At 49.0% G+C, this 22,315-nt stretch overlaps 2 protein-coding genes and 1 long non-coding RNA gene across 5 annotated transcripts in view; 2 read left to right on the forward strand and 1 right to left on the reverse strand.

Moving 5' to 3' along the window:
- The window catches only part of LOC137439958 (sodium/hydrogen exchanger 2-like), a 141,954-nt gene extending 131,123 nt beyond the window's left edge, over nt 1-10,831 (forward strand). For all 3 annotated transcript variants that reach the window (XM_078768383.1, XM_078768384.1, XM_078768385.1), the window contains 3 exons: nt 9,661-9,762; nt 9,849-9,918; nt 10,058-10,831. In XM_078768383.1, the coding sequence (XP_078624509.1) occupies nt 9,661-9,762; nt 9,849-9,918; nt 10,058-10,329 (444 nt within the window). In that variant the 3' untranslated portion in view covers nt 10,330-10,831. The remainder of the gene's footprint in view (nt 1-9,660; nt 9,763-9,848; nt 9,919-10,057) is intronic.
- LOC137439959 (uncharacterized) lies at nt 1,067-20,953 on the reverse strand. The gene is made up of 3 exons (XR_010987027.2): nt 20,932-20,953; nt 20,759-20,809; nt 1,067-1,397 (listed from the first exon to the last, which is right to left on the reverse strand). It is a non-coding gene; the product is annotated as an uncharacterized LOC137439959 (long non-coding RNA).
- Nucleotides 20,954-21,218: 265 nt separating this feature from the next.
- Nucleotides 21,219-22,315, forward strand: part of LOC137439281 (sorting nexin-9) — a 55,885-nt gene continuing 54,788 nt past the window's right edge. The window contains exon 1 of the mRNA XM_068135011.2: nt 21,219-21,402. Coding sequence (XP_067991112.2) covers nt 21,260-21,402 — 143 coding nt within the window. The 5' untranslated portion in view covers nt 21,219-21,259. The remainder of the gene's footprint in view (nt 21,403-22,315) is intronic.

A 22,315-nucleotide genomic window follows, 5' to 3' on the forward strand; every position in this document is an offset into this window, starting at 1 on the left:
ATCTTTCCTGGGAAAACCACATTTCCAAGCTGGCCTCCAAAGCCACTCACCGACTTGGCATCCTCCGTCATGTGAAGTCCTTCTTTGGCACCTCTGAGCTACTCACGACTTGCAATACTTTCATCCGCAGCTTGATGGTGTCCTGCTCTCCCCTCTGGGCTGGTGCTCCTGCCTCACACCTGGCTCGGCTTCACGCTGTTGAATCCAAAGCTTTCAGAATCATTGGAATCTCCCGCGATGAAGCTGATTCTGAGGGCCTTTCACGAGCTCACCGCAGGCAGGTTGGTGGTCTTTCTGTCTTCTACCGACTCCTCTCCGGCCTTGCTCCCCAAGCTTTGGCTGTGCTCTCTCCCCATAATATTCCTGCAGGATGCACGAGATCTGCCAGAAACCCTTTTCTGGTGAAACTGCCAAAATTGAGACGCTCTGCTCACCTTCACTCTTTAAATCCTCTTTTCTCCCACCTCTGGAACAAACTCCCACACTATCCTCAATCCCACTCCTCCCTCCAGATCTTCAAAACTGCTCTTCACCACTATCTCTTATCTTCCACCCATCGAAAACCTTGATCTTTTCTACCACTGCTAATCCACCCCAAATCCACCTCTTTCAAATTCCCTGTTTTTTTTCCTGAAAGTTCCTGTTGTGTCAATCTTGTTTATCCTGTGTATCCTGTCCTAGCCCTCTCTCTCCCACAAATCTCCCAATGTCCCTGTTCCATACTGTTACTGGTGTGGTGCTTCCCTCTCTCTCCATCTCTTGTCTCCCGCTCACTTTATTATATGTGCTATGTGTTACCTCTCATACGAGCCGAGACTAAGGCTGGTTAAATTTTTTTTCCTGTTTATCCTCACTTTTTTTCAAAAAAGTGGGGAGGGAGGGACGGTTTTTATATTTTTTTCTTTTTTTTCAGAGTGAAATTTTAATGGATTATTGAACGCACAATGTGTTTTTTTTCTTAAATATACTTGATCGGACATACATGATGAATCATGTTATGAATTCTAAACTAGTAAACCTTCGTATGTACGCATTGATACGATTCAAATAAAGAAAATAAAGAAACCTATGTCACATTGAGTTCTGTTTACTTTTAATATTTGCTGATACATATAACAATGGTAGACCAAAACTTCGGCTTTTAAGAATAATGTCCGGTTGCCAAACATGTATCTATCAGCAGCTGTTGCCATAGCATTCATACATATCGAAATCATTATGTTCATTGGTCTTCTGTTGGTTTGGCTGATCCAGGACAGTAATAACGAACTCAATGAAATTTCCAAGGGTATTGATGACATCTGCCAATGTTGAATCTCCAGCTGCAACATGGGTCAGAGTCTTTTTATCTCCCACTGAGATGTTTACCACTCCATTGGTGTCCTCAATTGGTACACCTGAAAAAGAAAAATCACTATAAAATATACTTGTATATTGTCTGCTATTGTGGCGGACACAAAAGCCCACTGGCGTGGTGACATCATTCCACGCACCAAGTGGGCGGTGGCCACGCCCGAGGGGTAGGCGTGGCCTCATGATATACACCGGGCGACCAGCCCGGAGGAGTTCAGTGTTACAGTGTAGTCTTACAATAAAGACGTTTACATGTTACCGCTTGTCCGCTTCCTCCTTGCTCACAAGCAGCGCGCGTAACGCCGCGCTTTACTGGTGACCCTCGACGTTGGATCTGCCGGAGCGATCCTTCCACACGCGACGCCATCGCCATGGCCGCCTTCGTCAAACTTCCGGAATTTTGGGAGGCTCAGGCCGAAGTCTGGTTCGTCCAGGCCGAAGCCCAATTTCAGCTTCGGCACCTCACCGGCGATGACACGCGCTACTGCCACGTCGTCGCCTCCCTCGGGCCCGGCACGGCCGCTCGAGTTGTGTCCGTCCTTCGCCACCCATCGGACGGCCACAAGTACGAGGCACTCAAGCGGCTACTCCTAGCCACGTTCAGCCTCACGGACGACGCACGGGCCGACCGCCTCCTGGATCTCCCCGAGCTCGGTGAGACGCGCCCGTCGGTCCGAATGGACCATATGCTGTCACTGTTGGGCGACGAAGCCCCCGGTTCGCTATTCCGGGCGCTTTTCCGTCGCCAACTTCCAGCGCAGGTTCGCCTCGCGTTGGCCGGGACCGGGCTAACGGAACCCCGAGCATTGGCGGCCGAGGCGGACAAGTACTTCGCCGCTTCGGACACGCGGGCGAGCGTTGGCGTGGCCGTCACGGCCTTCGACGCTGATGTTCCACAGCATCATCTTCTACAGCACGCTGATGTTCCACAGCATCATCTTCTACAGCACGCTGATGTTCCACAGCATCATCTTCTACAGCACGCTGATGTTCCACAGCATCATCTTCTACAGCACGCTGTGGTTCAGCAGCATGCTGATACGCACCTCGTGAACGCCGCCACGCCCCGCCCACCGCCGCGGCGAAAACCGCCACCGCGGGGAAACCCGTCGACTCCACCGGCCTGGCGGAGCCAGCCGCGCTCCTCCAGCTCCACCACCTGGTGCTGGTTCCACGCCAAGTTCGGCCACGAAGCTCGGCGGTGTCATCCGCCGTGCTCCTTCAACGGGTCGGGAAACGCCCGGGCCGGCGCTCAATTGTGGCGATGAGCGCCGGCCGTTCGAGCAGCCTGCTGTTCATAACGGACACCTTCTCCGGGCGCCGTTACCTGTGCGACACGGGAGCACAGGTGAGTGTCATTCCCGCCGGCACGTCAGACAAGCACGCCGCGGGTGGGGGCCCCGCGCTGCTTGCCGCGAACGGGACGCCCATCCGTACGTACGGAAAACGCTGCCTCTCTCTGCGGTTTGGAGGGCAGGTTTTCCGATGGACGTTCGTCACCGCCGACGTGCCCATGGCACTGCTTGGCGCGGACTTCCTGTGCGCTAATGGGCTCCTGGTCGACGTCAAGCGCAGACGGCTTGTCCAGGCCGAGACGTTCAGCTCGCTCGCATGTGCGTTGCCAAGCTCAACGAGCGGCTTGCCAAGCGGCTTGCCGAACGATTCGGTTCCGGCCACGTTGGTCTGTACGCTTCCGGCAGCGGACGCATTCACCCGCCTCCTCGCCGGCTTCCCGGCCCTCACGCGGCCCACCTTCTCGGCGGGGGCCGTCAAGCACGGGGTGGCCCATCACATCCCCACCGTCGGGCCACCGGTCTACGCCCGGGCACGCCGCCTCGAGCCGACGAAGCTGGCGGTGGCAAAAGCGGAGTTCGCTACCCTGGAGCGACTCGGCATCGTTCGGCGCTCAGAGAGCGCTTGGGCGTCGCCGCTGCACATCGTGCCGAAGCCCGGCGGGGGATGGCGACCGTGCGGGGACTATCGCCGTCTCAATGACGCCACGACTCCCGACCGCTACCCCGTCCCCCACATTCAGGACTTTTCCGCCCGTTTGGCGGGCAGGTCCTTCTTCTCGAAGGTGGACCTCATACGCGGCTACCATCAGGTCCCCGTCAGGCCGGAGGACGTCCCGAAGACGGCGGTCATCACGCCATTCGGACTCTTCGAGTTCCTGCGCATGCCCTTCGGTCTGAAGAATGCGGCTCAGGCGTTCCAGCGACTGATGGACAGCGTCCTGCGCGACTTGGATTTTGTCTACGTCTACCTGGACGATATCCTCGTCGCCAGCGCGTCCCGCGAAGAGCACCTACGCCACCTCCGCACGCTCTTCGAACGCCTGGGCCAGCATGGCCTGATTGTGAACCCCGCAAAGTGCCGGTTCGGCGCCGCCACAATCGATTTTCTGGGGCACCGTGTCACCAGGCACGGAGCCGTCCCCCTGCCGGCCAAGGTGGAGGCGGTGAAGGGGTTTCCGCGCCCCCGCACGATCAGAGGGCTGCAGGAGTTCCTGGGCATGGTGAACTTTTACCATCGGTTCCTGCCCCGTATCGCCCAGCTCCTGCGCCCCCTGCACGAAGCTCTCCGAGGTAAGCCGGGCAAAGGCGACGTTACCTGGACCGAGCAGATGGACACGGCGTTCACGGGCGCGAAGCTCGCTTTGGCTAACGCCACCATGCTCGCGCACCCGGCGCCCGATGCACCGATCGCCCTCACCACCGATGCCTCGGACTACGCGGTGGGCGCGGTGCACGAGCAATGGGTGCGTGGAGCTTGGCAACCGCTGGCGTTCTTTAGCCGGCAGCTTCGCCCGCCCGAACGCCGTTACAGTACCTTCGACCGTGAGTTGCTCGGACTTCACTTGGCGGTCAGGCACTTCCGCCATCTGCTCGAGGGCCGGGCGTTCACTGCCTTCGTCGACCACAAGCCGCTGATCTTCGCGATGGGCAAGGTCACCGAGCCGTGGTCGGCCCGGCAGCAGCGTCACCTCTCGGCCGTGTCCGAGTACACGACGGACATCCAGCACGTCGCGGGGAAGGACAACCCGGTTGCGGATTGCCTTTCCCGGGCCGTCGCCCACGCAGTCCACCTCGGCATCGACTATGCCCGGATGGCAGCGGACCAGGCCGCTGACCCCGACGTCCAGGCCTTGCGGACCGCCGTCACGGGCCTCCGCGTCACCGAGGTGCCGTTCGACGGCGCGGGCGCGGCCCTCTTGTGCGACGTCTCCCTCGGGCGTCCTCGCCCCATTGTGCCCGCGGGCTGGCAGCGCCAGGTGTTTGACGCCATCCACGGCCTGTCCCACCCGGGCGCGAGGGCCTCCCAAAGGCTGATCGCCGACAAGTTCGTCTGGCATGGCCTCCGGAAGGCCGTCCGCGGCTGGGCCAGGACATGCCTCGCGTGCCAGCGCGCCAAGGTGCACCGGCACACCCAGGCCCCGTTGGCCCCGTTCACGGTGCCGGAACGCCGGTTTGACCACGTCCACGTGGACCTGGTGGGACCTCTGCCCCCCTCGCGGGGTTTCACCCACGTCCTCACCATGGTGGACCGCACCACCCGGTGGCCGGAGGCCGTGCCCTTGGCGTCGACAACGGCGGCCGATGTCGCGCAGGCTTTCATCGCCACCTGGGTCGCCCGGTTCGGCGCCCCCTCAGACATCTCATCCGACCGCGGCCCCCAGTTCACCTCGGAGCTCTGGGGGGCGGTTGCGCAGGGGCTCGGGGTCCGGCTGCACCGAACCACGGCCTACCACCCCCAGGCTAACGGCCTGTGTGAGCGATTTCACCGCTCATTGAAGGCCGCGCTCCGGGCCACCCTCCGCGACGGCGGCTGGGTCGACAGGCTCCCCTGGGTCCTGCTGGGCCTCCGGACGGCGCCCAAGGAGGACCTGCGCGCATCCGCGGCGGAGTTGGTCTTCGGGCAACCGCTGCGGGTGCCGGGCGAGTTCCTCCCCGACTCCACGGCACCATGGTCCGCGGCACAGCAGCGCTCCGCTCTGCAAGAGACCGCCCAGAGGTTCGCCCCGGTGCCAACGGCATGCCACGGGCACCCACCGACGCACGTCGCCCCGGAGCTTCGCACGGCGGAGTACGTCTTCGTCCGCCACGATGCCCATCGGACACCACTGCGGCCCCCGTACGACGGGCCTTTCCGCGTGCTGGAGACCGGGGCGAAGCACTTCACCCTGGACATCGGCGGTACTCCTGACCGCGTTTCGGTAGACCGCCTCAAGCCGGCCCACCTCGATGTGGACCATCCACCGCCAGTGGCCCGACCCCCACGTCGGGGCCGCCCTCCTGCGGGCAGACCCCCGGCACCGCCCAGCCCCGCCGCCACGGCGCCCCCCGGTCCTGCACCCATCCCAGGGGCAGCCAGGGGCATCCCACCTGGTATCCCTGCACCCCGGACGCCGCCGATCGCCAGGGGGCGCTTCGGCCGGGTCATTCGACTGCCCCACAAACTGGCCCTCCAGGTGCGCGGGAATTCTGGGGGGGCGCGTGTGGCGGACACAAAAGCCCACTGGCGTGGTGACATCATTCCACGCACCAAGTGGGCGGTGGCCACGCCCGAGGGGTAGGCGTGGCCTCATGATATACACCGGGCGACCAGCCCGGAGGAGTTCAGTGTTACAGTGTAGTCTTACAATAAAGACGTTTACATGTTACCGCTTGTCCGCTTCCTCCTTGCTCACAAGCAGCGCGCGTAACGCCGCGCTTTACTATACTGTTTACCTATCAGCCATGCCACAAACATCAAGGTTCAAACAACAACAACAGGTTATTCAAAACAACAACAAAATATTGAATTATTCATATCAACAATTATATACATATCTACAATTCAAAACAAAAAATATTCAACAACAACAACAACAACGTACATTAAAACGGTTATATTTCTTACGATCAAGCGTGTCCGACACGAGCTCATAATAGTTCGTCTGGAGTGATATTTTCTGGCACTTTGACACCAACCCAGGCCTTTAGAACACTGGACGTTCGCCGAATTTGGCAAACAGCGAACGGCATTTTCTGTCAAACTGTCACGCACATGTAACTTGGCTCAGACAGTACGCGAGCACATACAAAATTCGAACCTGTTCCACTGAGCGGGAACGGATTTTACTGACTTTGCGAGAAAAAAAAAAGAAGAAGATTTTTTTAGGGGCGGACGACTTTTATGGGGCGGGCGGCGATGACAAACAGGATTTTTTTTTTAACCAGCCTAAGTATACAAAAAAAAGAAAAAATAAAAGATTTTTTTAGGGGCGGACGACTTTATGGGGCGGGCGGCGATGACAAACAGGATTTTTTTTTTAACCAGCCTAAGTATACAAAAAAAAGAAAAAATAAAAGATTTTTTTAGGGGCGTACGACTTTATGGGGCGGGCGGCGATGACAAACAGGATTTTTTTTTTAACCAGCCTAAGTATACAAAAAAAAGAAAAAATAAAAGATTTTTTTAGGGGCGGACGACTTTTATGGGGCGGGCGGCGATGACAAACAGGATTTTTTTTTTAACCAGCCTAAGTATACAAAAAAAAGAAAAAATAAAAGATTTTTTTAGGGCCGGACGACTTTTATGGGGCGGGCGGCGATGACAAACAGGATTTTTTTTTAACCAGCCGAAGTATACAAAAAAAAATCCTCTCTGTAATGCAGCTGTGTGGAGGGTTCAAAATGTTCGTCACAAGAAACACTTGTAATATCCTATCCAAGAAATGCCAAAAATAAGTAAGACAATCGTTTTAAAATAAAAATTACAATAGCATATTATTTTATACAAAGTTTAAATACGGATATGTGTTTATCTATCTATAATTCCAGTAATCTCTGTCTGTGTGTTTGTCTGTGTGTTTGTCTGTGTGTTTGTCTGTGACCGCTGTTTCTCGACAACCACGGGTCCGATATACTTGAAACTTGCCAGGCATATTGCTGGGGACCTGAGGATGTGCCTTTTCAAGGTTTCATATTAATCGGAGAAGTAGTTACCGAGCTATGGCGATTTATTTACCAACCGTTCGCTTTGGCTTTGCGAATGGACCAAACCATTTCATGTAAATAGAGGGGGGGGGGGGGGTTCTACCGTACTCGCAAGCCGTTCGCTTTGGCTTTGCGAATGGACCAAACCATTTCATGTAAATAGAGGGGGGGGGGGGGTTCTGTGGTCGTTACTGCCACGTGGTTTCAAAGTTTTTTTTTGTTGTTGTTTGCACGCATGTTTTTTTGCACCCACGTACGGGCACGCCCTAGTATTATGAAAACAGAGCATTGTGGTGCAAGTTGTGCACAAGTGCAGGTATCACATTTGTAGAGTAAGAGAGTTGTCAATTCATGTTCATCATTTGCTGAAGGGTGGAGGGAGGAGGCGATTAGAACCACTGTGCTGCTGACGTAGTGCCCCCTGTTGGTTAGAACATGAATTTGTAATTTTGTTACCATAATTTTGCCAATTTGTGCACACATTGGTGCATCTCCCTGGCTTCACGAGGATGGCCATTTGTAGATGAGTCGAGATTCAAACCCAGACACAACTGGTTTGAGGTAAGTGCGTAAACCTCTCGGCTATCCACTCAGCCCATAATGTGCTGTTTTTAAACAAACGTTTTGAATAACCCTCACATGCGTTCTTTTCAGACCAGAAATAAATGCACTTCAAGATGTGGTCTAATGAAACTTTTATTCGACGCTCACATTCATTATATATTCTTACTTTGACATAATTAATGCCCCTCTTGATATACATAATGCCCCTCTTGATGTATACAATGCCCCTCTTGATATACATAATGCCCCTCTTGATGTACATAATGCCCCTCTTGATGTACATAATGCCCCCCTTGATGTACATAATGCCCCTCTTGATGTACATAATGCCCCTCTTGATGTACATAATGCCCCTCTTGATGTACATAATGCCCCTCTTGATGTACATAATGCCCCTCTTAATGTACATAATGCCCCTCTTAATGTACATAATGCCCCTCTTGATGTACATAATGCCCCTCTTGATGTACGTAATGCCCCTCTTTATGTACATAATGCCCCTCAATGTACATAATGCCCCTCTTGATGTGCATAATGCCCCTCTTGATGTGCATAATGCCCCTCTTGATGTACATAATGGCCCTCTGCATGTACATAACGCTCCTCTTGATGTACATAATGCCCCTCTTAATGTACATAATGCCCCTCTTGATGTGCATAATGCCTCTCTTAATGTACATAATGCCCCTCTTAATGTACAAAATGCCCCTCTTAATGTACAAAATGCCCCTCTTAATGTACATAATGCCCCTCTTAATGTACAAAATGCCCCTCTTAATGTACAAAATGCCCCTCTTAATGTACATAATGCCCCTCTTAATGTACATAATGCCCCTCTTAATGTACATAATGCCTCTCTTAATGTACATAATGCCCCTCTTGATGTGCATAATGCCTCTCTTAATGTACATAATGCCTCTCTTGATGTTCGTAATGCCCCTCTTGATGTACGTAATTCCCCTCTTGATGTACGTAATGCCCCTCTTGATGTATGTAATGCCTCTCTTAATGTACATAATGCCTCTCTTGATGTTCGTAATGCCCCTCTTGATGTACGTAATTCCCCTCTTGATGTACGTAATGCCCCTCTTGATGTATGTAATGCCCCTCTTGATGTACGTAATGCCCCTCTTGATGTACGTAATGCCCCTCCTGATGTACGTAATGCCCCTCCTGATGTACGTAATGCCCCTCCTGATGTACGTAATGCCCCTCTTGATGTACGTAATGCCCCTCTTGATGTACATAATGCCCCACTTAATGTACATAATGCCCCTCTTAATGTACATAATGCTCCTCTTAATGTACATAATGCCCCTCTTGATGTGCATAATGCCCCTCTTGATGTGCATAATGCCCCTCTTGATGTGCATAATGCCCCTCTTGATGTACATAATGCCCCTCTTGATGTACATAATGCCCATCTTAATGTACATAATGCCCCTCTTAATGTACATAATGCCCCTCTTAAGGTACATAATGCCCCTCTTAATGTGAAGAATGCCCCTCTTAATGTACATAATGCCCCTCTTAATGTACATAATGCCTCTCTTAATGTACATAATGCCCCTTTTGATGTACATAATGCCCCTCTTAATGTACATAATGCTCCTCTTAATGTACATAATGCTCTTCTTAATGTCCATAATGCTGCTTGTATTTGGTTTGATCTGCTAGTTTGTGCTTGACTTAGAAAGTCACTTGGAAAGTTCTACCTAATTTACCAGACATTGCATATTGTTTTTGTTTCGTTCTCTCCTCACAGCTTCCATCTTACAGCCGCCACAGCCTCCCTCATGATGACCTTGAGAAACAAGTTGCAGAGTTACTTCTGCGTCGGCGACGGTATCTGAGACGTCCCGTTCAGGTCTGGCAACAGATAAATGTATCTTCGAAACAAGCTGATGTTGTCCACCGTTTCAGTGACATCACTGCGGCTTTAATGTGTTCCAGACCATCCATAGACAAATGACTCTCCCAAGCAACTCTTCCAACCACAAGCGAGTATCTCGGCATCATTCTGGTACGAAGTGAGCACCAATAGGTTTCCACAAATCCCCATTTCATTTATCGTTTTACTTAGCCATAGCTAAGTCATCACTGCATAAAATAATCCACGATCCTGACATCACTACCGAAAATCTGTGATATTTTATTTGCAGGTTGTCCCGTGTCGATCCCAAACTCCACAGGGTTGGCACACCGATGCAGCTCCAGTAATCCTGAAAGATTTGTATCAATTCACCGTGCAGAATCCCATTCCCATGGTGTGGGAAATGATGTGGAAGAGAACGTTCAACGTAACTCTTGTAGAGATCGTCAGGATGCAAGTGGGCACCATGACGCTTGGGTACTGGGACAGGTGGACGACGTCAATGAAGACAGCCAAGAGTGTTTGACTGCTGATCCTTTGTTGTGGACGAAGAGCTTGTAATAATGTTTTGTTCCTTGGCAGAGTTGGTGGCCTTTGAACTGATTATAACGCAACTTCAAACAATAGCAAGGAATTTTGATGCAGTAGGAGACCATTTAGCCCATAATGCCGAGACGACACCAACCCCAGATTAAATAAATCCATCAAGCTGAAAACCTAATTTAATTGGGAGGGAGACCAAGGGAGGAGTGGGGATGAGTAAAGTGTGACAGGTTTAGGGAGATCACCAGGGTGTTAAAATTTAATAAAATAAAAAAAATTGTTTGGGGGTTTTGTTGGTGTCATGGTTAGAGCATCCACTCCGAATCTGGGAGGTCGGTGGTTCAAACCTGAGTGTGGTGAGGGAAATGGTGCCATTGTTGTGACATTGCTGGTACCCATTGTATCCCGAGAGGTGATGGTACTTCCCCCAAGCTCATTGGCTGTGTTAAGTGTTTGTCTCATCAATATGTCAATGTATGTGTGAGTGGCAGCTCCATTACTTGGGCCTTGCATATAAAAAAAGAAAAGAAAAAAAAAGTCCTGTCAATATATATCCCTGTACCCTTTTACCTGCAATGCATCTACAGTAGGAACCTACAGTGGCCTGCAAACATATTCACCCCTACCAATAATGGCACATTTACATTCATTACAAATTATGTACAAACAATTTTTCCAAATTAACTTTTTTTATTCATAACTGAAGAGATCAAACTGAACAGTTATAATTGAAGGAGGTTATATGTCAGCCCCTTAGGTCAGTACTTGGTGGAAGCACCTTTTGCGGCAATGACTGCTCCGAGTCGATTTGGGTAGGTCTGTACCAGCTTTGCACAGTGAGATGGTGAAATCTTTGCCCAATCTTCATGTGAAAATTGCTCTAGTTGTGCCAAGTTTGATGGGGATCGTCGATGGACTGCAATCTTCAAGTCTCGCCATAAATGTTCAATTGGGTTCAAGTGAGGACTTTGACTGGGCCCACTCAAGAACATTTATTTTGTTCTTATTCAGCCACTCCGGTGTGGATTTAGCTCTGTTCTTTGGATCACTGTCCCTTTTTTAATGAGATTTTGTCCGCCACAAATCCTTTAAGGTCACTCGAGGTGTCGTACTGAAATATGAATAATCTCCTACCTAGTTTTCAGATTCATGGCTGACAAGCAGGTTTTCATAAATTTTTTTCCTGTTTCTTGGCACCATACATTGTCCCTTCTATCCTGCCAAGCTTACCACTCACTGCTGATGAGAAGCAGCCCTATAACATGATGCTGCCACCATAGTTCTTGACAGTAGGGATGGTGTTGACTGGGTGATGTGTGGTGTTAGGCTTGCACCAGATTTAACACTTTGAATTTAGACCAAAAAGTTCAATTTTGTCTCATCTGCCCACAAAACGTTTCTCCACATGCCTGTAGTATCATTAAGATGCTTTTACGCAAACTCCGTATGAGGTTTTAGATGTGTCTTTTTCGCTAATGACTTTTTTCTTGCACCTGTCCATGGAGGCCGGCTTTGTGAAGGGAACGGGTAATGTTGATTGATGAACACTGACCCCCACCTCGGACGTAGAACCATGCAGATCTATCAAAGTCATTGTTGGATTTACAGTGACATCCGAAACCAGTTTTCTGCTTGTCCTGCTGCTGCTGAGTTTGGATGGGCGACCTGATCTGGGTAGAGTCTGATACGTCTTCCACTCCTTAACAATGGATTTCACCGTACTCAAAGGGATAACGAGTGACTTTGAAATATTCTTAGAACCCTCTCGTGAACGGTGCTTCTCCACCACGTTATGTCGGACTTCTTTGGAACGCAAAATTACCTTGGTCTTCATGTTTATAACTCCTTGGTCCTTGGTCTCCTTGGTCCGTGGTCTCCTTGGTCCTTGGTCTTGGCTCGTCTTCACTTGGTTGGTTGACCAAGTGAGTTTCACCTTAAAACTGCTTAGATAAGTGGGGGAGCTGAATTTTTAAGGTAAACCACTGATTACATGCAGGTGAAACCTATTACACTTATTTTGTAACTTTGCTAACAAATACATTGCTCCTGAAGTGATTTAGAGTTAATTAGGCAGAGTGTTTGAATACTTATGTACCAGAATCATCTGATTTTCTCTGTTAATCTAACTTATTCACATTTTATCTGCAATTTTTGGCTTTATCACTTTGGATTAGTTTGTGATGGCTCTATATCTTAAGTTTGATTTGGAAGCATCATCAAATAAGCTCAGGTGGCATTAAAATGTGAAAACTTTGGAGGGGGGTAGGGGGGTGAAACTTTTGCAGGCCACTGTAGATCTAATTCCAATTTAAACGTATCTACTGTTTTTGCTGCCAATAGCTTTCGAAAGAGACCATTCCATGCATCAACTACTCTCTGAGTGAAAGATCCCTGCCTTACTATGGTCTGAACTCTCCTCTCTATTCTCAGGCTGACACCTGGTCCTATCACTGTCTGTTCTGCTACAAAACGCACTTCTGCACTTATTTTGTCTATAGTCTATACCCTTCATTATGTTAAACATCTCTATCATATATCCTCATAGTTGCCTCCTTACTCATGTATAAAGTCGTCTCCTTCAGCCACTCCTCAGAACTTAGTGTAGCTAGGACCCAAATAAAATCAATCTTCATGTGATGTAATCAAACACAAAACCAAATACTGCATTGGAGTCATCAGAAGGAAACAGAATGAGTAAAGAGCAAATATGGAGTCATGAGGAGGAACCTGGATAGGATTCGAGTTTCAGACACGACTCCTCTACCCTCAAAACCATCCAGACACAGCCGAGTGAGCTTCACAGAAAACATTCTGCAAAAATTCACTTCTTCTTAGACATATCGATAAAGAAAGAGACAAATAAATAAAAAACAAGAATTAGAATGAATAAAGAGAAATGTGAAAAAGTAGAAATAAGTATGAAAGGAACAAAGATGTCGGGAAGATCCCGGACAGATAGATTTCAGCAGTTACTCCCCAGGCTCAAACGCAGCAACAGTTACCAGCTACCAGATATCCGTCAGCGGTGAAGCACAGCATCAAGATATGGTCCTATCACTGATGCTGTGTGGATGGTGGTTTGCAAAGACATTGTAAGTGTACTGAGCCTTATGCGTACTCCACATCTGTGCTGGTTTGTACGTGGGGAGTTCAAAGATTATACGTATGAAAAAGATAGGAAGGTGGGGTTAGTTGGAACGTGTTTTTTTTTTGTTTTTTTGTATACAACATCGAGGCTCGTAAAAGAGCCAACATCAATCACAAAAAAGGACAAACGGACACACAAATAAAGCATAGGCCTACAATAAAGGGAGTGGGAGACAAGATGGGGAGAGAGGGAAGCACACAAGTACAACAGCAGAGAACAGGGACAATGGAAGATCCGTGGGAGGGAGAGGGCTTGGGTTGAAAGGTTTCATTGAAACATTGCAGTTTTCAAAGAAACCAAGGATGCTTTGGGTCTTTTGAGTCTTCGGAATATTTTGTGTCTTTGGGTTATTTTGTGTCCTCTGGGTCTTTAAAGGTTATTGGGATATTTAAGGGTATTTTGGGTCTTCTCGGTTTTTTGGGTATTTTGAGTCTCCAGAATATTTTGGGTCTTTGGGCTATTTTGGGTCCTCTGGGTCTTTAAAGGTCTTAGGGATATTTTGGGTCTTTTGAGTCTTTCAGATCTTTAAGGGTCTTGGTGGTCTAAAGGATATCAGAGGACTTAAAGAGTCTTCAAATGTCTAAGGGATCTCAGCAGCCACCAGGAAAGGAAAATTCTTCACTTCGCATTCTTTTTCCTCCAGGGGAAAAAAATGATTAGCAGGTCGAAAGGTATATTCCAACAGTTCGTAATTAATAGACAGGATGCAACCGACATTCCCACAGTACGTAATTAATAGTTATATAGTAACATGGCTTCACTGCTTCACTGCCTTCCAGCTTCATTTCACAGACTGAGTTTTTCAGTTTTATATGTATTTGACGAAGCCATTTTGGTCAAAATATACATACATAACCATACACGTTTGCTCCATTATAATTATATCTGTGTCCTGTGTCTGGACTCTGTGTCCTTTCCTCCTGACAAGGTGGAAAATTTTCTGTCAACCCTCGACTCTGATTCTGCAACTGGACCTGACGGCATCAGCCCACGGGTCCTAAAATCCTGTTCTTCTGCTCTTTCACTCCCTCTCTCTGTTCTCTTCACCCTCTCTTTTGCTCAAGGTCATCTGCTATCTGCTTGGAAATCTGCCAACATCACCGCTTTGCACAAAAAAGGTGCAAAAACAGATCCTAGCAACTACAGACCAATCAGCCTTCTCCCAATTATCAGCAAAGTCATGGAATCCATCATTGCTTCAGATATGAAATCTTTCCCCTTCTCCAATGGCTTGATCTCTGATCATCAATTTGGTTTCAGACCAGGTCACTCTACTCTGGACATGCTGCTTCTGCTGTCTCAACAATGGATGGAGGTCCTCAATGCCAAACAGGAAATTAGAGCTGTCTCCCTTGACATATCACGTGCCTTCGATACGGTCTGGCACCCCGCTCTGCTCACCAAACTCTCCTCCTTTGGTATCCATGGAAATCTCCATGCATGGCTGGCGGACTTCCTCTCTAGTCGTAGTCAACGTGTGGCCATGAATGGGTTTCTCTCATCTCGTCTTCCTGTTCAGGCTGGAATTCTCCAAGGCAGTGTTCTGGGCCCTGTGCTTTTTCTGGTCTTCATCAATGACATGACCTCTCCGACTCTCTTGAAAATCCTCTCTATCTCTTTGCTGATGACTCCACTCTCTGCCGCTCCATTCCTCATCCCTCCAATCGGCAGTCTGCAGCTTCCTCACTCTCTGCAGACCTGGACAAAATCACAGACTGGGCAAACAAGTGGAACATGTCTTTCAATCCTGACAAATCTCACACTCTTACGATGTCTCTCCGAAAAGACCGACTGGACAACCCTCCTGTCCACTTTCTGAATAATCCTCTCCAAGAAGTTCTGTCACTCAAGCTTTTGGGTCTCACTATCTGCCATGATCTTTCCTGGGAAAACCACATTTCAAATCTGGCCTCCAAAGCCAGTCGCCGACTGGGCATCCTCCGTCGTGCGAAGTCCTTCCTTGGCACACCTGAGCTCCTCACCACATACAAGGCTTTCATCCGCAGCTCAATGGAATACTGCTCTCCCCTCTGGGCTGGTGCTCCTGCCTCACACCTAGCTCGTCTTCACGCTGTTGAAACCAAAGCGTTCAGAATCATTGAAATCTCTCGCGATGAAGCTACCTCCGAGGGCCTTTCACTTACTCACCGCAAGCAGGTTGGTGGTCTTTCTGTCTTCTACCGACTCCTCTCCGGCCTTGCTCCTCCAGCTCTCTCTGGGCTGTGTCCCCCAAATATTCCTACAGGTCGCACAAGATCTGCCTGTAACCCTCTTATGGTTAAACTGCCAAAATCAAGACTCTATGCTCACCTTCACTCCTTCATTCCTCTTTTCTCCCGCCTCTGGAACAAACTCCCTCGCTCTCTTCAATCTCACTCCTCCCTCCAGGTCTTTAAAACAGCTGTTCACCACCATTTCTTCTCTTCCCCCATCCGACTTCCGCTTCCGGTCTTGCTGGCGAGGTTTCGTGTATTCGCAGCTCTCCACGCTCTCCATCGAAATCGAAGTTAAGTAATTGTTCCCATTTGTATTTTCGTTATAACTGTTTATTTTATGTTGTGTGTACGTATATCGTGTCCCGAGGAAGATTTTCGGTGCAAATCTTTCATACCTGTATTGAAAATCGTGTTAATTCGTGTCGTGTCTTGAGGCCTTGTACAGTGTACAACCTTGAGGCTTTGTTTTTCTCTCAGCGGTCCGTCGTTTGTGCTCCAATAACTTTCGTTCTCTGTTTTCCCAGTCTTTTCACCCCATAGCCTACTTCCTTGTGTAAATCTCAACTAAAAAAAAACAAGAAAAAAAAAAAAAAAACATTTCCTTCTCTGTTCTTATTCTTTGTTCTCATTCGTTTATTCGTTCTTATTCGTTCGTTCGTTCTTCGACCACGTGTTTCTCCCCCATTTCCCCAGATAGTTTTCACTGTTATTAACCTTACAATGTTTACACTTTCCCCTCAAGTTCTGTATTCCGTCGTATATTATAACACCTTTTTCTTCTTCTTCTTTAAAAGGCTGCTTTCGACTTGCTCACCAAATCTATTCATCCCAAAAAAAAATTCCATCTCCTATAGTGCCTTTTTTCTACATTCCCTAAACTCTCCTGCACTCCATCCTCCATCCAGCGTCCTGAAACGTATTTTTGACTCGAAGGTCACAAGAAACTCATTTTGCAATAAATGTTCGTTTCCCATTAATCGTACACTTTCTAAAATCCAATCTCACCCCTCCCCTCCAAATCTTCCCCATAACCCCTCCCCTCCAAATCTTCCCCATCACCCCTCCCCTCCAAATCTTCCCCATCACCCATCCCATTCAAATCTTCCCCCTTTCCCCTCCCCTCCTAATCCTCCCCATCATCCATCCCTTTCAAATCTCCCCCCTTGCCCCCTCCCTCCTAAACTACCCCCTCACCCCTCCCCTCCAAGACTCCTCCCTCACCCCTCCCCTCCAAATCTCCCCCATATCCCATCCCTTTCAAATCCCTCCCCTTGTCCCTTCCCTCCCAAACTCCCCCCTCGCCCCTCCCCTTCAAATCTCCCCACCCTCATTTCTTCTCAATTTCCCCCCTCTCACTTCCCCTCCTCAAAGCGTCCTCCCCGCTTCTTCCCCCTTCCAACTCTCACCTCCATCTCCCCCAACCTTCTGCCTCGCTCTTCCCCCTCCTCAAATAACACCTCATTGTGCCTCACCCAATCACCATCAAACCTTTTGTCCGCCCCATCCTTCCCTTTCTCCGAGCTATTCTGAAATCTCTGACACACCTTCAACAGCTCTCCTTACCTCTTCCTCCTCTTCCACATCTTACCCTACCCCTCCTCCCCCCTGTTCTGTATCCGATGCTCCCCCTTCCTCTTCATTAACGGTATGGACCTCAAACAACCGGGGCCTTCGTTCAAACCAAACTGATCTCTCCATACAGGTTGCTTCTGTCAAACCAGACGTGATCTGCTTAACAGAAACTTTCCTCCTTCATGATGTCTCTGATTCCTTAGTATCTCTCCCGGGTTACTCCCTCCTCCGGTATGATAGACCTGAGCCTCGTCCTGGAGGTGGGGTTGCTATCTTTATTAAAAACTCTCTTCCTCACTCACCCTGCACTGCACTCTCTCCACCTCACCCCCAGGAATACCTCTGGCTACGGCTTCCCCTTCGCTCCCACCTCTTGTTCATATGTGTGTTGTACCGTCCACCAAACAGTGATGACTCCATCTACATCTCGCTGTCTGATAATATGGACAAACTTCTATCTACTCATCCCAACTCTCTCTTCCTCATATGTGGTGATTTCAATTGTCACCATGCCAGTTGGCTGGGTGTGGGTACCTCTCTCACCAGCCATGGCTCCTCAGCAAAGGACTTCTGCGACTCACTGGGACTGACACAATCTGTCAATTTCCCGACCCGGATCTCAGTCAACGGAGCATCTTCTCTTTTGGACTTGGTTATGACTAACTTCCCTGAAAATGTCTGCTGCTCTTCTTCTGCTCCAATCGGATCATCTGATCATGTCCTTGTTAAAGTGGGCATCTCTCTGACCATTCTCAGGGAGCCTGCTCAGCGTCGACGAGTCTGGCATTTCACTCAGGCCAACTGGCACGGTCTTCAAACAGCCATCAATCATCTGGACTGGTCTCCCATCTCTACCACCTATGACATCAACTCATCCTGGGAATTCTTCCAAAGTAAATTGCTCTCTCTCATGCACAGATTTATCCCATCTCGTCTTCAGTTGTCATACCCTTCCTCCCGTCCATGGTACACGGAATCTTGTGGTGAGGTTGTTGCCCAGAAACAACTTGCCTTCGTCTCCTGGAAAGCAAATCCAACGGAAGGAAATCTCATTTCCTTTCACAAGCCCGAAACTAGTGTGCGTCCACCCTCAGGAGAGCCAGGAAACAATATCTCTCCGTTCTCAAGACCGAACTCTCTTATCTGTCTCCCTCTTCCAAATCCTGGTGGCGTCTGGTCAAATCTGTTTCTGGTGTTTGTTCCCCTCCATCCACTCCCTTACCTCAAACGGCTACACAGCTGACTCCGCACGTGAAAAAGCTGAATGCCTCAACTCTGTGTTTGCCTCTAAATCTTGTGTCCCAAACCCATCCCTCTCTGTACCCACCATACCCAGTCGTACCCAGCTGCTCCTGGACTCCGTGTCCTTTCCTCCTGACAAGGTGGAAAAGTTTCTGTCAACCCTCGACTCTGATTCTGCAACTGGACCTGACGGCATCAGCCCACGGGTCCTAAAATCCTGTTCTTCCGCTCTTTCACTCCCTCTCTCTGTTCTCTTCACCCTCTCTTTTGCTCAAGGTCAACTGCCATCTGCTTGGAAATCAGCCAACATCACCGCTTTGCACAAAAAAGGGGAAAAACAGATCCTAGCAACTACAGACCAATCAGCCTTCTCCCAATTATCAGCAAAGTCATGGATTCCATCATTGCTTCGGAGATGAAATCTTTCCTCTTCTCCAATGGCTTGATCTCTGATCATCAATTTGGTTTCAGACCAGGTCACTCTACTCTGGACATGCTGCTTCTGCTGTCTCAACAATGGATGGAGGTCCTCAATGCCAAACAGGAAATTAGAGCTGTCTCCCTCGACATATCACGTGCCTTCGATACGGTCTGGCACCCCGCTCTGCTCACCAAACTCTCCTCCTTTGGTATCCATGGAAATCTCCACGCATGGCTGGCGGACTTCCTCTCTAGTCGTAGTCAACGTGTGGCCCTGAATGGGTTTCTCTCATCTCCTCTTCCTGTTCAGGCTGGAGTTCCCCAAGGCAGTGTTCTGGGCCCTGTGCTTTTTCTGGTCTTCATCAATGATCTCTCTGACTCTCTTGAAAATCCTCTCTATCTCTTTGCTGATGACTCCACTCTCTGCCGCTCCATTCCTCATCCCTCAGATCGGCAGTCTGCAGCCTCCTCACTCTCTGCAGACCTGGACAAAATCACAGACTGGGCAAACAAGTGGAACATGTCTTTCAATCCTGACAAATCTCACACTCTTACGATGTCTCTCCGAAAAGACCGACTGGACAACCCTCCCAACTACTTTCTGAATAATCCTCTCCAAGAAGTTCTGTCACCCAAGCTTTGTCACTCAAGTACTGCTCTCCCCTCTGGGCTGGTGCTCCTGCCTCACACCTAGCTCGTCTTCACGCTGTTGAAACCAAAGCGTTCAGAATCATTGGAATCTCCCGCGGTGACGCTATCTCCGAGGGCCTTTCACTTAATCACCGCAGGCAGGTTGGTGGTCTTTCCGTCTTCTACCGACTCCTCTCCGGCCTTGCTCCCCCAGCTCAGTCTGGGCTCTGTCCCCCAAATATTCCTGCAGGTCACACAAGATCTGCCTGCAACCCTCTTATGGTTAAACTGCCAAAATCAAGGCTCTCTGGTCACCTTCACTCCTTCATTCCTCTTTTCTCCCGCCTCTGGAACAAACTCCCCCACTCTCTTCAATCCCACTCCTCCCTCCAGGTCTTTAAAACGGCTGTTCACCACCATCTCTTATCTTCCCCAATCCAAAACCTTGATCTTTTCTACCCGGCTAATTTCACCCCAAATCCACTTTTTTGAGGTGACTTTTGACTTCTTTCCTGGAAGTCCTTGGTGTCCTTGCCTTTTATACCTATCCTGGCTCCCCCCAGGCCCTCTGCCTCCAAAAACATATCCCGATGTCCTTGCTCTCAAATGTTGTGTTTGTGTGCTTCCTCCCCTTCTCTCCCCATCTTGTCGACCGCTCCCCTTTTTTATATACTTTGTTTGCTTGTTTGTTTGATTTGTTTGTTTGATAAATGTTAGCTCTTTCACGAGCCTCGACTCTGTATACAAAAAAAAAACAAAAAAAACAAAAAAAAAAAAACATGATCTTTTCTACCCCCGCTAATTTCACCACAAATCCACTGTTTTGAAATACCAACTTCTTCCTGGAAGTCCTTGAGTTTATACTTCTCCCACCCCCCCCCTTCCCACGCCGCCTCCCACTAAGCCCTCTCCCTCCCACACATTCCCGATGCCCCTGCTCTCAAATGTTGTGTTTATGTGCTTCCCCTTCTCTCCCCATCTTGTCTACCGCTCTCCTTTTTATATACTTTGTTTGCTTGTCTGTTTGATTTGTTTGTGTGATAAATGTTAGCTCTTTCACGAGCCTCGATTCTGTATGCAAAAAAAAAAGTATATATACACTAATGAGGTTCTCGTGCTATGCACGCAAGCGTAGCTACGCACGGGTGAGACGCCAAAAGCAAACAGGCAATGCAGAAACGGTGAATGCTAAACCATAGAACCAATAAATTCCACATACCTGTGCCACCTTCAGTCGAACGTCAGACATGGACAGCCGGTTCGTGAATGACTTGGGGGGAAAAAAAAACGGAGAATCGGAAATGAACCAATATATTCCACATTCTTGTGTCACCTTCAGTCTAACATCAGGTATTGACAGCAGGCTCGTGAAGGACTTGTAGAAAAACGTACCCGTCTGAATGGTCTATCCCCGGTCAATGGCGAATCTGCATATGGCGAATCCGCGAATGTAACCGTTAGAAAGTAGAAAACCCCTCACGTCATTTCCTCCTTCATTTAAACTCAATATCTCTTTTCATTCCAAACAACACCATTCCAATCATACATTAATACTATAACAAATATTGTGTTAAATCAAGATTGTATTGAGGTATTATCAATCCAGCTCATTGTCGTTGTTGGAACCCATCTGTGGATCGGTCCCATCGGCCGATGGGTCTGACCCGTTTGCGGATCCGCAGATGGGTCAGACCCATCGGCCGATGGGACCGATCCACAGATGGGTTCCAACAAGTGCACTAGTGCCTGTAAGACAGAAGCAAGGTGTTCATGCCGCAAGAATGGCATATCCTGCAGTAACCATTGCCATCCTCAACATGCCTGCACTAACAGAGAGGTGACAGAGCCAAGCAGCAGGGTCAGGTAAACTACATTTACCCTCGCCATCACCTTCATCAGCACCTGCCACTCTCTACCCTGCCACCATTCCCCTCCGCCATTATTAGAAGAACACCTAATGTTTTGTATGAATGTTGAGTATGTTATGTAAAGCTTTACTAAAACTGCCATGTATCTGTTAATTACAAAATGTATTGACAAAATGTATAAATAGATGGGTAGAAATAGATAATAAAACATTTAAAAATCATCTCTGTTAAATTCCTATAATAATAATAATTCATTTATTTTGTATAGTGCTTTTCCAGAAGCCCAAAGGCGCTTTGACAGAGTGGAAAACATAATGCATAACAATACATGAAAACAACAATTGCAAAAAGACAAGAATCAATAGGGAAATATTTAAAGCAAAAGGAGGGAGAAGGAGAAGAGATAGTCAGGGGTTAAATGCTGTGGGTTGAATGTTGAATGCAGTGTTGAACAGGTGGGTCTTTAGTGATGTTTTGAATGTGGTGAGTGAGGAGGAGTCTCTGATGGTGTGAGGTAGTGAGTTCCAGAGGGTGGGAGCAGCGATGGAGAGGAGAAGGCCCTGTCCCCCCAGGATCTGAATTTGGTCCGGATGGAGGGGGTCAGGAGGTTGGTACCAGCAGAGCGGAGGTTGCGGGTGGGAGTGTGTCTGGAGAGGAGGTCAGCCAGGTAGGATGGGGCCAGGTTATGGAGGGCTTGTATGTCAAGAGGAGGATTTTGTGCTGGATTCTCTGGGGGATGGGGAGCCAGTGAAGCTTGTAAAGGACGGGGGTGATGTGGTCACGGGTCCGGGAATGGGTGAGTAGATGGGCAGCGGAGTTCTGAATGTATTGGAGTTTATTGGTGATTTTTGAGGGTGAACCATAGAGGAGGCTATTGCAGTAGTCCAGACGGGAGGTGATGAAGGCGT

Source organism: Myxine glutinosa, chromosome 14 (assembly GCF_964187855.1).
Source record: "Myxine glutinosa chromosome 14, kmMyxGlut1.1, whole genome shotgun sequence".
NCBI lineage: Eukaryota > Metazoa > Chordata > Myxini > Myxiniformes > Myxinidae > Myxine > Myxine glutinosa.